At 43.1% G+C, this 16,409-nt stretch overlaps 1 protein-coding gene across 4 annotated transcripts in view; it reads left to right on the top strand.

Annotated features, from left to right (window-relative positions):
- Nucleotides 1–16,409, top strand: part of zgc:158464 (uncharacterized protein LOC791139 homolog) — a 103,911-nt gene that overhangs the window by 78,092 nt on the left and 9,410 nt on the right. For 2 of the 4 annotated variants that reach the window (XM_034571976.1, XM_034571985.1), the window contains 2 exons: nt 14,915–15,089; nt 15,264–15,383. In XM_034571976.1, the coding sequence (XP_034427867.1) occupies nt 14,915–15,089; nt 15,264–15,383 (295 nt within the window). Of the gene's footprint in view, nt 1–6,680; nt 6,828–14,914; nt 15,090–15,263; nt 15,384–16,409 lie in introns of all 4 variants that reach the window. The other 2 variants (XM_034571968.1, XM_034571961.1) reach the window with 2 other exon arrangements.

The raw sequence follows: 16,409 nt of genomic DNA, 5'->3' as shown, positions 1-16,409 counted from the left end.
TGCTAAATCTAACAATACTGTTACTGATGATGATTTTCATGCAGACTAAGAGTTGGGTTACGTACAGTTTTTATGAAATTTAACACTGGTGTCATGAGGTCGTGGGCTTTACAATAAGAGCGTGAGACGTCTGGACATGTTTGCTCTTGTACCTTAGGGATCCAGGTCGGGCTTTGATTTCACGGTTGATTTAGAGTCTTATTTTATGTTTTACTTTGTTTAGTTGATCCTGTAACTAGATCTCCACAGCAGCAGAGCTGTTTCTATAGATACACTCTGCGTTGGAGCCCTCAGGAGAAGAAGTATATATTATTCTATGAAGTAAAAGCTCAAAGTGAATTTACATTTAAATCGGAAAGTTGAAACAAATGTACGTATATTTATCTATTATATTAAGAGAAATTTGTCTGATGTCTTAGAGTCAGAGGAGGTTTAGCCATTTCCCGGTTTAGTAACTCCATTGTTAGCTCTCTGAAGAACTACGTTTCCTTTATTCTGTTCCTATAGTTTTTGAAGCACTTTATGGCTGTGTAATATCAATGACTAACGGGACTGTTCGCTGTTTGGTTTTTGGAGTCAAATCAAAACCTTCACAGTTTATATCCCAACAATTACGTAGGAAATGAATGTGTCTGCAAACTAAGTAGTAACAGATAATGAAAAAAGATGCACAACCTTATATTAAACCTTGGTGTGGGTATAAAGAGCAAAGGGGAATACATAAGTGCAAAGTGCTGCCTATGCCCTCCCTCCATGCTATAACACAATAATGCAATCTGCAGACTATTTGTCTTCATTACTGATAGTGGAAGGAGAGCAGACTAATGCTCCTGGCTACAGCCCTTTTTCCTCAGTTGTCCCTATCGCTGCCTGCACGCTCGCCTCTTTACAACACTTGGTCTGGTGTTATTATTCACTGTTGGGCTATCTCCTGACAGGTATGCAATGGAATGTAAATTCCCTGCCTTGTTAAGGTGCTGGGAGGCTGTGTATTTGCGGTTTGGTTAATCACTCATCCCGGCTGTTGCCCCCGCCACCCTTTCTAGAGCGAACACACACACATACACCTGCCATAGCTTCCTTCCTTCCTCCCTGAGTAGGTGATGGATGATCCTGAAGGTGAAGAGTGACAGACATTTTTGAATTTGACCACATTAAGAAAGTGTGCTCGCATGACCATCGGTTTAAGCCTGCACGCTTTGAGTTACGCATGTGGCACACTCACTCACACACCCAGACACAGACACGCCACCATGGGAAACTTGAACCTCGTCGCAGCAGGAGTGGGCTCGAGAGCCATTGTTACTTAATCTCCTTGCCCTCTGTTACCTCCTAGTAACTCCTTTCACTCTGCTCCTGGCCAGCGGGGAATGTGTGTTTAACGGTGGAGATAAGAGAAAGTGCCGTCTGAAGTTGCTCCCTCTGGTCTCGGGGAGCTTTATGGTTTTTTTAATGAATCTTCGCAGGCTTAACGACTCAGAAATCTGAGGCTCATGTGTAATGTCCCAAAATAAATAATTGATTCAGTTCCAGTCCTGCACTGGTTATTTGCGCCAGCTGTTTTGTTGGTGCCATGGTTCTGTCTCTCTCTTCGCTTGGATGATCCAGTCCCGTCCCCCCCCCCCCCCCCCGACGCTGTCTGTCACTCAGCAACTCTGGCTCATCCTCCTGTCCTCTGCTGCAACGCCCTGCTGATAACCTTCCTGACAGCCCTCTTTCTTGGGCCTCAAATGTGTCCTGCTGTCTTTCTCTGGGCGCCGCCACGGGTGTTATCTTCACTCACACACATTGGTCACACAACAGCACTGTAAACCTTCCTCACAAAGTATGGAAGCAGCGCATCATCAGCGGCCAGACGTCCCTCCTCCACCACTCCCTTCCCCCCTTTTATAAAAGAGTGAGGAAAAGGCCTCGCTGTCATCTCATCCCATTCCTGTGGCACTTTCATTTTTTTATACAAACACATGGTCTTTCATAACAGATTTGTGCTTTGAAAGAGAGCTGGACCGTATAATGTGACGGATACAGTATGAGGAGAATTATGAGGTGGCATTTTACTTCCCCCCTGAGCATTACACAGTTGTTATATGCAATGATTCCGGTGCCGATGGAACAAACGCGTCTTCAGAGGAGGCTGGTTGTTGTGTTCAGAGCTTTTCCTGCTCATAATGTGCAGCATAAACATCACAATCTTCCGGCTTGTATTGAATATGCATGCAATTAGCCAACCAAATTAAGCAGAACTAAATTAAATGGCGTTGGTGGAAACAAATGTAGGCGGTGATTTATGGTGCTGCAACTGTTTACAGTGATGTAGTGCCATTGGCTAATGAAAAGCCTGGGTAAACAAGCACCTGGCTTTAAAAATAGATGCGCTCCTAGAAGAACAAAGGGAAGGTAAACTCAGATTAAAAAAAACTGTGGGGTGGCTTTAGCTACTGTTCAAGTGCTGTCATATAATTAATCAGCTGTAGCATATGCAGCTCTCTGAATGCACATACTCAAATTGGCGGTAAATCAAGGTGACGTCATGCCAGAATCGTACTTATCCAAAGCTCGCTGGACACGTGAGTGAAACATGAAGCTGGATCTTCTTCTTCCAAGTCCTAACAAGGCCATGTTTGTATAGTAAACCTGAGTGACGGGGTGCTTTGTCGATTTTAGAATCGTTAATAGCCTCTATTCCTATGTCTACAGCAGGCTTTGTGTACTAATATGGATTGAGGATTATGCAGATGAGAGATAGCATATAGATCCAAATGCAATCAGATTAGATGACAAAGATGCAGTAATCTTTGGACGTATTTACATGATCCTTTAGAGAAAGTCATTAGGGCTCGTTAAAATCTCTTTGTGTTCACTTTTCAAGAAAGTATAAAACAAACATTACTGCCATTTATCACAATAATCCAAATCAGGTCCTTCAGATTGTAAAGTGTGGTCATATATCTGGACAGTGTCTTTCTGCAGATCCCTTTTTTAAAAACTAGTGCAGTGTCAGTTTTAAAACTGCCTGTTAGAAATGGGCTGTTTACTTGGCCTGTGGTGATACTGGTTGCAGCTTTTTTCAGTGACCTGCAGTAATTGAGCAGCAGCCAGTAAAGACCTGCTGCACAGAACCCGGAAGCTGCACCACCACTGCTGCACAGCTGTTCACCCGTTTATTCAAAGTTCAGTGGAGCTTGACTCTGTACCCAGAACCTTGAACTGGAGAATCAGTTGTCATCACCGAACTAACATTGATGTCTCCCAGCCCCTGCTGCTACAGAGCGCTGGTCACATGTATCTAGAGTCCAAATCAAACCAAATTCAACACTGCACTTCCTTGGGCCCTAAACAATAAACATGCCAAGTGGGAAGCTGATAAGAGGAATTTATAGACATTTGTTCCAGAAAAGATTCTGGAATCCACTAGCGGCAAGTAAGAATATCAAATTTACACGGTTTGATTTTCAATGTTACTGACCCAATCATGCTCCTTCAGAACAGGAAGTGTAAACACCTTCAAATTTTGACTTTTTGTCGCACTGTTCAGGCATGCTGCCCCGCACCCACAACTGCAAGGCGCTGATTTATATATTGATATTCAACATATTGAATGTCAAAATCACACCAAATTCGACAGGGTACTTTCTATGGCCCTTTAAAATACACACACCAAGTGTGAAGCCGCTGGAAACAGACAGAGATTTCTGGAATTAGTAAAAAGATGAGCCGTTTTCTACCCAAATTTCACCTCCAGTTTCTAAAATATTCCACCTTTTGTTCACACGAACTACAATGTGATGCCCACAGAGCTGATGATCATTTGACATCTGCAGCAGGCCAGTAAAGCTGTTTACAGGGTTATTTATCAGTGTTTGTATGTTTCGCAGAGGGCAGTGTGATGGGGGCGGACGTATGAAAATCTCTGTGGCAGCATGATGAGCGTTCAGGGTCATCATGTAAATAAGCTCTAGTGTGTGTAGGCGACTCGTGTTTTCGCCACAGTCCATATGTCCAATTTGAGTTTACCACTGAGGATTGCTAGATAGTGTAAAGATGGGCTCAGCCATTACACGACATGGCATCCAGAGTCAATGATAATTCACAAGGGCCTTGGGACTGGCAGCATTTCTGAATACATTCTGAGAGTTTCAGTCACACACTTTTCTAAAAACAAAACATCTGGATCGGCTTACCTTAATTTCCACACTGCTAAATGTCATTTTTCAGCTGTGCAGCCGAGCGAGTGTGAGTGTCATCTTCTCGTCCTCGCTGCGAGGCTGCAGAGTGCAGGCAGCCTTCTGCTCCCCAAACAATTACACGCTAATCTGCAATGTGAAATGAGTATTAGGCTTTTAATCTCATAGGAAGAGAGGCCCCTACTTTACCCCAAAGTAGAGGAAGTTATATTATCTTCCAGAGTTTGTGACCTTCTGTCTCCATTCCCCACCGCTCCACCACAGCACACCTCACCCATCAGGAATAAATGGCGAGCTGCTCCTGCTTCCAGCCACCTTTCTCCAGATTACCCCCCTGACACTGCAGGCCCAGCTATTTAATTGCTTGTCAGACTGAATATTCTCCCGTTTTCCCCTTCATGTTGCTCGCAGATATTGCTTCTCATTAGCATGTCTTGTACCACCGCCGCGCTGCAATTCCTCGCAGGGGTGGAAGACAGACAAGTCCATAAAATGACGCTCGTCCTCCCACTGAAAAGCAGCCCGTGTACCAGCCAGTAAAAAGACTGTGTCACACTAATGGTTGTGAATACAGCTGCATTCTTTTCATCTTAGGCAGCTGAAGTGGAATTGTTTTCAATTCAATGTTAGATATTGAATTATTAGCAATCTTGAGCCCTTGACTAAGAGATACAATCTACAATTTTCCTATTATTCATCATACTGCAAAGATTAATGTTACTTTAATGAGAAAAACATGACCCAGGTTTTAGAGATAGAAATAGGACAGTGTATGCGTGAAAGGGAAATGAGTGTTGGAAGATGTGCAGTAAAAGGCCGGTTTGGAACCGAGGGCTCAATCTTCCATGTGGTCGCCCCAAAAGCATCTTTTAAAGAACACCTTCAACAACTTATTGTCATGTCCCACAGCTTTGAATTCACTATCTTCCAATCTGGTGCTGTTTTCCCCATTGAGTCAAATAAGGCCGTTGTCGCCCGTACATGACTGATGTGACTGATGTAACTATTTAGCTGTCACACTGATGATTTCAGAGCGTGTTGATGCACTGGAGCGTCAGCTGACACTGGAGGGTTGTCTTGCCAATTTTAACCCATAGTTTAATTTGAATTGTATATTTCACCATATGATCTGATTTAATTGATCTTCTGCCTTTTACTTCTTCTGATTTAATGTATATTTCTTTTTTTTTTCTTCTGGTTTTTGGATCTTGACTGATGTTCTTATAGGACTTACAGGAGGTTATGTGCATTATTTGTCTTCCCTTCTCCTTTAGGAAACATATACAGTAAGAAGTGTTACTGTTTTCTAGGTTTCCTGTTTTGCACTTTAAAGCATTGTCTTTCATATGCAGCAGTCTAATGAAATCACACTGAAATCAGTTCATCCTAAGATCTCCAGCCCCAAGGACAGTCACGTTTATTAATTCTTAATAGCAGTGTGCTGGAAGATCTGTGTTTGGGTATCGATGTAAAAACTATGTAAATAACAGTCACTGAATCACAATCTTAACCTTCAGATGAACATAAGCAGTGGCTGTCCAGTGCTGCTGATGACAATATATCTTTATTAGCTTTGACTTCTAACACAAGCTTTCACTTGGATGGTGGAAAAGCATTGTCTCTCTCCATCCAAAGTTATTAAGTATCCTCAGCTATTTAACAAGTGGCCCTTCCTCAGTGACAGATGCATTTGCAAGAGCGCCTAATTCACTCTGGTAATACCCTGGGTTGACATTATTTAAGGGGCAAAGCCTGGCAAGTGTCCATTATCAGGATGGATTGCTGCAAGGTTTGTTCCTGTGAAGGATATTGTCTACATTGTTGTTTATCTTAACAGAGGCCTAAGGTCTTCTTCTTTTTTCCAAGCTGCACACTGAGACAAGGGGCAGACAGACAAGCTGATGTTATGTATCCGTGACTGTCTGTAGCTGAGCTGAAGGCAGTTTTATATTTCTTAGTCTGTAGCTTTAAGGCACATGAGACTAAAGTGAGTTGGGCTGGATTTGAGCCTTGTATCTGAGGATACTTCATGTCGGGGCGATGGAGAGGGGAAGGCTTAAAAGGCCAAGCTTCTCAGGTGGGATTAGGGTCCAATAGAATTTTATTGAATTTGAATCCAGACTCATTATGGATGCAAAACCTTTCAGGTCACTTTTAACTTTCAAGCCTAAGTTCTTCAGTTTCCTTAACCAGCCTGGAACCAGCGATCAAAACCCTAACTTATCTTCCGTTTTCAGTCCTGTTGTATTCCTTCCTCCTCTAGTCTCCAGCTGCTGCTGATTCTTGGATCAGAACTTACTGTAAATCCGCTCTCTGTCCCGATGCTGGCATCTTCAGCTCTTATCTTACCTTTCCTCCTTTTTCTCTTTTTCCTCCCTCTGTTTGCTGTCATTGCTTCCCTTTCTTCACTCCCTCTGTGGTTGTCCATATATGCCTCCTGTCACTGTCCTGTCCTTCCCCCCATCTCTCCTCTGGTGACTTGGGCAACACTTGCAGTAGAGATTAAAGTGATCAAGGACCTACCATGGCCCCCTCCTGTCGGCCAACTCAACACCAGCCCTCCCCTGGTGGAGGAGCTGGAGTCTCCCTCCCAGACACCTCAGCCCTCGCCAGGACAGACGAGCTGTGACCAGCACCACCATGGTGGGTGTTGGTGTTCACATTGTCCAGTGTCTTTTCTTCCAGTTTACCACCCCCTCCCGGTCAGTCTTTCCATTGTCCATCCATCCATTTTCCCAATCATCCATCCGTTCATCCGTCAACATCTTCCAATGTTGCTGTCTGTCCGTGTTTCTGATTTCATTATCGAATAGTAAAGTACGTGTGTGTATGGGTTTTTATTCTTCATTCATGAGTGTGGTCTTTCAGTTTGAGAGCAGGATTTGTTGATTTCACATTCAGATTTTGTAGTTGTCTCCCTCAAAAACATGCACTTGCTCTAAAATAGCCCCATTTTGTGCTTCAATTTGCTCTGCTTGTGCTCAAACTGTGAAATTGTCATGCCTTCATTGTGGATGTGTTAGCTTTACTTCTCTGAGAGTAGTAAAGCTAACTCACCCACAAGTGCACCTGGCGCTGTATTGGGGAATTTTGACAGAATTGTTGAACAAAAAAATCCATGCACACAGGAAAAAAAGTGTCCATCCATGAGCACACGTTTCGTGTTAATGAATGTGTTAAAGTGAAAACTTATATTTGTAGATTATTATTTATATAATGTTTGTGTAACCTTCGACTTAGATGACTGTTGTAACTTATTAAGACACATGACTCATGTCTGTTATTGCATGGAACTTTTTATAGTACCGCGCGAGTGCGAGGAGAAGAGCTGAAGCTGGAGTGCAGGAAATCTGTCCAATCAACAAAATATCTGAGTGCAAGCGCACAGTTTGAGCACGAGCAGAGCAAATCTAAGCACAAGCAATATTTGAGTTCAAGTGCAAGGTTTTGAGTAAAAGCATTACATCACATTAAGTCCTGCTCTCTAACTGAAAGAACATGCTTTTGAATAAAGAGAGGAAAAAACCAATGTGTGTGTGCTCCCACTAAATCAGTAGCTTTAACCATGAAAGGTTGCATATTCCTATGAAAGCATTCCTTTAAATGTGCTGGTCAGTAATGACTGACTTAAAGAGTCGACATCTTTTAGAGGCACTGTATTATGTGAATTTAGGCATTCACTCAGTAATGGCTGTACTTTTCCATCTGGATTACATGTGGCAGAAAATCTCTGTCTTGTGCAGGTTTTAGGGCTGAAGGCTCATTAGTTTTAATTGTGCTCAACTGCCTTCTGCATGCGTAATTGCCATTTGCTGTGACCCCCATTTCCTCTTGTCAACATACTCATAACCGTCCCAGATGTCCCTCTGGTTTGCTGTTTTCCACAAGTGGCTTACATGAACAGATAAACCCAACTCATTTGAGGCACTGATTTGAGTCTCCTCACCTCAGGTTCAGCCATATTTACCATCTTATCAACCACAATGGACTTTGGTGATTCATCTATTTTCAACCAGTGGTGCCTTTTTGTTGACTTTTGAAGCCCTTCCACACACTCACACTCTGACTGCTGTAATTACCCAGGGAAAAGAGGGACGTGCAGCAGAACTAATGCCAGGAATGGGATTTCCCCTGACAGAGTGGGACGACTTAGATCCAGGCTGTGTAAGAGGACACCTCTCTGTGCTGCAGGCGAGGACAGGGCAAGGAGTTGATTTATGTCCATAAATCCATGGGAAGGGTTCTGGTTCCCTCTGTGATGTGAGCGGGTTTAAGATTGGCGTCCAGCTGTAAAGTGATCCTCTCTCAGTCTGAGCCAGTACGGCCCTGCTCTACATCTATGGGGTCAGAGGTCACTACGGCAGACGCAGGGGGGCCGAGTGGCCTCCATGACCCCTGTGAATACAGTTACTATGCCCTCTGTTGACCTCAATGTACAGGCAGACCCTTAGTCACACACACCGGACATCACTCATCCATTATACACAGGATTGCTTACACGCTCACAACTGGCTCAGCCGTTAAGAGCTAAGCTGTATTGTGTTTATTCAAGGCTGTTGTGTTTTACTCTAATAAAGACCAGGATTAAAAAAATAAAAATGATATCCATCTCAGTTCAGGGAAATCTGTCTTATTTTTTTCCATTATCAAAATTTTAATGAGGCTTGACAGGGCTTATATTACATCTACATATAAATGGAGGCCACTTTTGTGGGAGTATAATGAAAGGCTTTTTCCCTTTGTTTTTGACAGGAATTAATTATTCACACTTTTAGGCATTTCTTTTACCTTCCCCTTCCTCTAATCAACAGTAAGAAGAAGAAATGAAAAGATATCCAGATTTAATTTAGAAAAAGAACCGCTAACTGACACTTGGGTGGGTCATCGCTGCAGAAAACCTAATTAGAATGTAATTTGGGGGATTTATACAATAGAAGCAATTATATCCCTAGATGGGGAAATCATAAGGGGTCAAACTTCAGAGCTCTAAAAATCAATTATTTAAATCTATCTAACAAATCATTCTTTTTGTTCCCAATACACAACATAAAAGAAAAGGGTTTATTTAAAGGTAGCAGTTCAGAGGGTTGCTGAGCGCTTGTTCCAGTGTGTAGTGCATTCTAATGAGATGCAAATCTGCTAATCATTTCACACGTTCGAGCTGGAAAACTTAATTTTCCCCTCACAATATAGCAGCTGACGGCTCGCCTCGCCCCTCAGACTAGTCATCGTTTTTGATAGGAGAACCATTAGTCAATGAGAATTAATTATCCAGCTTAATTAGAGGAATTTTTGCAGGAATGTGTGCGGAGGTGACAGGTTGTTCAGCAGCCTCAGTGGTGAAGGTAACTTTATTTTCTGTGGCTCCATTGTGGCCCTGCAGTGAAAACAAGCCTGTTGAGAGTGAGGAGAGTGACGCACTGGATATGTTTACTAGTCAGTTTATTGTGCTTTTTTTTTTTTTCTGAGTTTTTATGGCATTATCACCTTGCCCGAGGAGGTTATATTTTCTGAAGGGACTCCCGTGAAACCTGGTGGAAGGATGCGGTACTTCAATTTTTGGGTGGATGCAGATCAGAGCGTGCATCCAGGACTTTTTCAATATTTTCACAGTTTTCTTATAGAATAATTCATTGATCTTGATGCAGATATCTCTGAGTGTGTGAAGTTTGGTGCAGCTTGATTGAATGTAAGGGAACTGCTGGGCCTTGGTGGAGGTATGATCTCTACTGATTACCATTCTAGTTGGTATTACATCATGTTGTGTTGGTCGCAGTGTCATCACTGAAAAGTCATTTTGACCTCTGTGTTTATCTGTGTCCTGGCCAATCAGCTCCCTCCTTTCACACACTGCCCCTCCCCCTCCTCTATTTTTTATATACAAGAAGATGTGCGTCAGAAGGAGAAGCCATAAGTCACCGTGTGACTGACATTTCAATCTGATACACAGATTCCTTTTGCTGAACTTAACATGCAACAATACCGATGACACACACACACACACACACACACACACACACACACACACACACACACACACACACACACAGATGCCGCTACACACACTTCTTTGTGTGTGAATGTGTGAAGGCATGTGTGTGTTGTCCGTGACATACCCGCACACTCCTGCCTCTCTTAAGCCGCCTCTCAGGGCTTTTGTTCTCCCTCGGCCCAATCCTCTCGTCAATCTCCCGTCGGCCATGTCTGTCGGACTGTGCGCTCCAGAGAATGAAAGGAGAATGGGTTTGGTCCGCTCCCATTGATATTCAGCCTTAAAACATAATTCTGCAACCGTCTGAAGCTGGCGAGATGGCCGGCAATCGAAGCTGACATGGTATACCCCTCACACTTCAAAATAAAACTATAGCTTTTGTTTAGTTTGGAGGCTCTCACTCTCTTCAAGGTAATACTCTTCTTGTAGAGCTATGCACTCTGCCTCTGGAAAAGTCTCCTCTCTGACAGGAAAGGTTGACGGGGTGAGCTCCGCCGAGAATAGCCACTCAACCCGTTCTAAGTGGAGGAGGAAAAAAGGTTTAATCAAGGTCAAATAAAGCACTGATTGTCTTGAATTCGTGGAAAGGAAGGCATTAGAGTGCGTTCGCTGGGAGAGAGGTCGAAACGTGAGGAGCTGAGGGAGCTTTAGATAGACTGAGAGATAGTGTGTGGTGAAGGCAAGATAGCAAATTCTAGCCGTGGATGTTAACAATACTTGGTAACTGAAAAAATACATGTTCAAAGTGTAAATTTATATTTGCAGGCAGGTAACGTCGAACTATTTAGTTGCAAGAAGCAACACAATCAGTGACAGACGGAGATAACAGGTCAAACCTGTCACTGCTCTATCTCTCTTCCATTTGGTGCAGACATTCCACCAGTCCTCTCATCCCTCTATCTTTCTCTGTCCTTGACGTGTAAACACACAGAGAAACAGACAAGACGGAGTGAGGTGAGATGGGGCCAGAGAGGGTGAGGCGGAAAGATCAAAAGAGTAGGTGAGGAGGAGAGAGAGCGCGGAAGGGGCCAGACACACGTATGCAAACAGAAAGAGAAATTGAAAGTGAAGGAAGGAGAAGGAGAGAGCAATTGGCTGCGTCTTCATGTTGTGATCTGTCAGCGCTGACGGGGATGAGCAGAGCAAACATGCATCTCCCTTGTCCCCTTGGTCAGTTTCCATGGAAACGCTATCTCTCACCCTTACACATATACTGTACGCTCATGCTAGTTGCACAGTATTCCCGGCAGTCGGCATGTGGTTCTAATGGGCCGCCTGCAAAAGTCGACAACTCATGGGATCTGTCATGATGACTTACATGCAGCACCGTTTGAGTGCCTGTGGTCCAAACATCAGACCTATGAGGACGTGAAGCTTAAGCTCACAGTCCTCCATGAGTCTGAGGTTAGAGCCACAGTTTACCCAGCTGTCACACAACGGTGCAATTTTAATTTGTCATCTTAAGTCCCCGCCGTAGCCCTTTAATGAACAGAAGGGCAGAGGCAGAGATGACAATGGTTGCTGGAGTCATTTGGAATAATCACTTGCATGAATTTATGTTGAGGGAAATGCATCGGTGGGCTCAAGGCCAGCGGGTTCAACCTGAGTGTGGAGGTGAAGAGGAGCCCCTGGTGGTTGGAGTTGAAACAACAGCTTTCCTTCTTTGTGTGCCCTCAAAGGCAAAGAAGGGAGAAATAGATTCAGACTCAGTGTACCAGTAAAAGTCTTTCAGTCAGGGGCTCCAGAAATTCATCAAATTGATGTGTGAAATCATGAAATGGCAAATGTGATATGTAAGAATACAAAAATTTGCTTTTACAAACTAAATTTTAAATAAAACTTTCTCAAATCTTTAGTTTAAATATTCAATATAGTCACTGTAAGATACTTCTTTTTTTGTGAGGGCACACTAACCTAAAAGATCGAGGTCTTCTAGGTCAACAACAACATGAACTGATCATGTGTATATATGTGAAAACCTTATATGTGGATCTAAAAGGTAGCAGGTTAACATATCTATCTGCCCATCGTCTTTGGTCTGATATCGAATCAGCCTCTGTGGGCAAATGTTGAGGCTTCTGGTGTAGACAGTGGATATCTGGGCCAAGACTCTGTCTTCCGTTCACTGTGCACTGTTTACAGTCAGACTAGTTCAAAGAGTAAAATGTTTCTCCACACAAAATATAAACAGTGATACTTTTGGAGATGTTTTAGGTCCAGACGACACTTGGGCTAATCTTTATTAACAGCTATCTGGACATAAATTCAGATAAATTAAAAAGCTGATTCATTTCAGTCAGTGTGTTCTGCCTCTTTTCTACTCCACACGGACTGTTTTCATGCGGGCAGCCAAAGCCTGCTGAAACCTGATTGTTCAAACCAGAAACAAAAAGCAGAAGGCTTCCAGCCCCAAAATCGTGTCCCTCGCCTACAGATTCTGCATATTCACATGCTGAATCTGTTAATAGAGATTACCATATCTGCAGTGTAGAAAGTAATGTATCTCTCTCCCCACGACTGATCTAAAGATCTAAGGATCTCAGTAGAAGTTGTAAATATAACTAAACCATTCAAATGTAAAGCTTATAACTCTTAAAATTCCTTTCAAAGTCCATTGGCAGAAGAGAATTTGGGATTTTTGCGATTTGTATGTATCTTTACACCTCAGATTCTACAGAAGGTCATATGTTTTCCCATTCCGCCCGACTTAGAGTAGGCGCAGTAAAATGTTGACATGATGTCTCTTGTAACTTGAATTGACTGATGTCAGCCCTTCCACTCAGTGACATATAGGAAGACTTGACAAGCTCACAAACTACACACAGTGTAACGCAATCCTCTGTTTGAAATGCAGAGTCTAGACAGTTGCAGGCCCTGTCTCCATCGACAGATCGCAGTGCCTGTCTGTCTGTGCTGTAGCTGCCATGCTCAGATCCAGTAATTAAACACGAGACACAAAACTGTCCATTAGCGACAGAGCGCTGCTAAAGCAGACGCAATCCAGAAGCTTCAAACTTCACTAACTGCTTCCATCAAAGACTCGGCTTTGATATGTTGATTTTAAACCTTAAAGCAGAAAATAATCTCCAGCTAAAGCTTGTCGTACGGTTGATGGAGGAAGCTGGGCCTCCGTTATTGCCTGAGATGCATGTCAGTGGCTCTAAATAGGTCTTCTCAACACCGCGGGTGCTGTGACATCAATTACAGTGATGGATGGTGTAGAGAAAAGGAAAAAAAACGCACATGTACACACAAATAAATGACCACAACACCACTCCAACATCCAACTGTAGAGCCTTTCGGTCTTTAGGCATCCATAACCCTCTCTAACCAGAAGTACACATTCACTTTCACATGTCCTCGTGAACATAATCTCCTCTTTTGTTCTTCTGTTAGCTTTTGTAAATAGACGCAAAGGCCTTTTCCCCTTGTGTGCTGATTGGCTGTGAATTCGCCCCATGACCTTCACCAGTCCTGTCATGAGCACAGGTCAGCTCCAGCCCCCACATACTTTAAAACAGTTCCCTGTGCGGCTGCCAGGAGCTCGTCGTGTCCACAGTTTACCGTGAGAGTTTTGAAAAGCCAGGTTAATGTTTCACTTGCTGGACTTGTACGTGGGATTTGTGTGTGTGTGTGTGTGTGTGTCTGTGTGTCTGTGTGTGGGTGTGTGTACTATTTAGGACCTTGTCAGGATCAGTAGACCTGATGGGGACCAAAGTCTGGTCCTAATGAGGCAAATCTTCATTTCTGAGCTCCTGGTTAAGGTTAGTGGTAAGATGTGATTGAGGTTAGAGTTAGCCATGAATCGGTCATGGTTAAGATTCGCAATAAGGTTTTTGGTTAGGTTGTCCACAATGAATGGAGGTCAATGCAAAGTCCCAGTAAGGACAGCTGTGCAACCCTTTGTGTGTGTGTGTGTGAGAATTTTTCAGGTATGATCATTTGTATGTCTGTGCACCTTTTGTTTTTATATTTTAAAAGAGTAACCTTTTTGTTTCCGATCACTCCTTATTTAACCAGGAAGCTCCGATTGAGATACAATACCTGTTCTGTCAGGGAGTTTTAGCCACGATGGGTAGCAAAAGTTTCAAATATAAATACAAGCCGAGACAGATAACACAAGAAAAGCATACTAAAACACAGCAAACAAAATAAAATACGGAACCGACACAGAAACATACGGCAAACCAATGGTAAAAATCAATTAAATTCTAAATGAAAAAGCAGATGTTCAAAACAATGACATTGTTCCATGGAAACTGATCCATAAAGATCTCATATAAATCACATACTGTATATATAATATATGTGCGCCTGCATGTAAAGTAGTTTAGTTGGATAGTTTGGATGAAGTTTGTATGTGTGTGTATTTTCTCTCAGTGGAATGTGTACACAGTGGGGAAGAATTGATTCATGACTGCTCCATTGTGAATGTGCACATGTTGACTCGGATGAGTTACACAAATTAACTGTGTGTGTGTGTGTGTGTGTCTGCGCGCTCAGTTCTCACACACTGCTGATCTAGTTCAGTAGAGTCATGTAACAGCACTTTACATCATAACCTCTACAAATGTCTCCTTCCTCTCAAGCACACTATTGTATAAGTGACCTTAAACTGAAATCTATCTGAAGTGCATTCAAACCACGTGTTATTAATGCTGCATTATCAAAGCTGTGGATGTTTTTTTATCCATCCAGAATAAAATCTGTCAGCTGATGTATTGTTCTTGTATTACAGTCCAGTTCGATGGCGTGGACAAGTCTCGAATGTCTCCGACCAAGGATGGGAAAAACCGCCCACTGCAGCGACACTCCAGCGGCTGTCTGGTCAACACTAAAATGACGTCGCTGGACCACTGCAGCTCCTCTCTAGGGGAGCGCATTGACCCCACCATGCCCCTGGAAAGCCAGTTGTGAGTCAGGACTCGGTGTTGTCTTGTTACGACTACCACTTTGGCCCTTTTGTGTTCAGTTTGTGCTCATTAGAAAGTTGGACCCTTGTTATTTGCTTTCATTTGTTCTATTTTCGGCGTATTCTCACCATTCCTTTATCCCCTCCTCTCTCTGTTTCCCATCTCTCACTGTAGCTGGTACCATGGAGCGATCAGCCGGACAGATGCAGAGTCTCTGCTCAGGCTGTGTAAGGAGGCCAGCTATCTGGTGAGAAACAGCGAGACCAGCAAGAACGACTACTCCCTCTCCCTAAAGTAAGGATAGCCATTACTAATGAGCCACGTACTGTACAGTATGATTAGATACACAAGTGCACATGATAGCTGGGTGAAAAAGAGTAACTGCACAGGCGCCATACAATCTACTCTGATAAAGTGTTGGAGGGTAAATCAAATCCCACGTCTCTAGTGTCTCAGCAGCTACATACAGTTCTAGGTGGATTAACATATGTTCTGCTTGCAGAGGTCCTTGTGGACATATGCCCCAATAGTCTGCTTACTCTGCATTTTCAGTACAGTACACATTTTCACCTTTCAGACTTACATCCTGCCCGTCTGTGGCCGTCCACCTCCCCCTGGTAACCCCTCTGACATTGTCGACTCCTCTTTTTTTTGACGGGCCCACATCTCCGTTAATCTTCAGCGACTCCTGATCTCTACAACACACTTCAGAGAGTTCAAAGAAGCCAGTGAGATTGGCTTAGTCTCGTCTGACATTTGGTAGAGGTTACGTTAGCTTGCAGGGCCACAGAGGGGTCACATCCTGTTATTTTTGACAGCAAAAAAGAGACAGATTTGGTTTTGCTTTACTGATTTTCACCTCCATCCACTGTCAGGATCAGGGGCCAGGACACAATGTCAGAAACATAGCTTACATTTTTTTTTTATATGTCAGAACAGCTGCCAAAACCACTATGAAATAAAAAATGTCTCTTTTATGTAATGTTAGTATTTGTTTTGTCAAATGCTCTTTTCACATTTACTTAATATAAAGTCCATTTTGCAGTAAGAGACCATGTGACATTTAGACAAATCCTGCGTCGACCTTCAGATGAGATAAAAATTAGTAATTAGCGTTTGTTATTACAACAGAACTAATGTAGCTGGAGGTTTGAATGTCTTGGCAGCGAAACATGATACTTTTCACTGCTCCATTCTCTTCACGTTACTGTAGCTGACTGCAAATCTAACGCCCCGTCTTCACTGACTGTGCGACTGCTTCTTCTGCTTTACTGACTATTATGAGTCCTGAACTAATGTCCGGAAGGCCAGCTACTGGCT

This window comes from Hippoglossus hippoglossus, chromosome 3, assembly GCF_009819705.1.
Source record: "Hippoglossus hippoglossus isolate fHipHip1 chromosome 3, fHipHip1.pri, whole genome shotgun sequence".
NCBI classification, from domain to species: Eukaryota; Metazoa; Chordata; class Actinopteri; order Pleuronectiformes; family Pleuronectidae; genus Hippoglossus; species Hippoglossus hippoglossus.
This window is presented reverse-complemented; position numbering and strand designations above follow the sequence as displayed.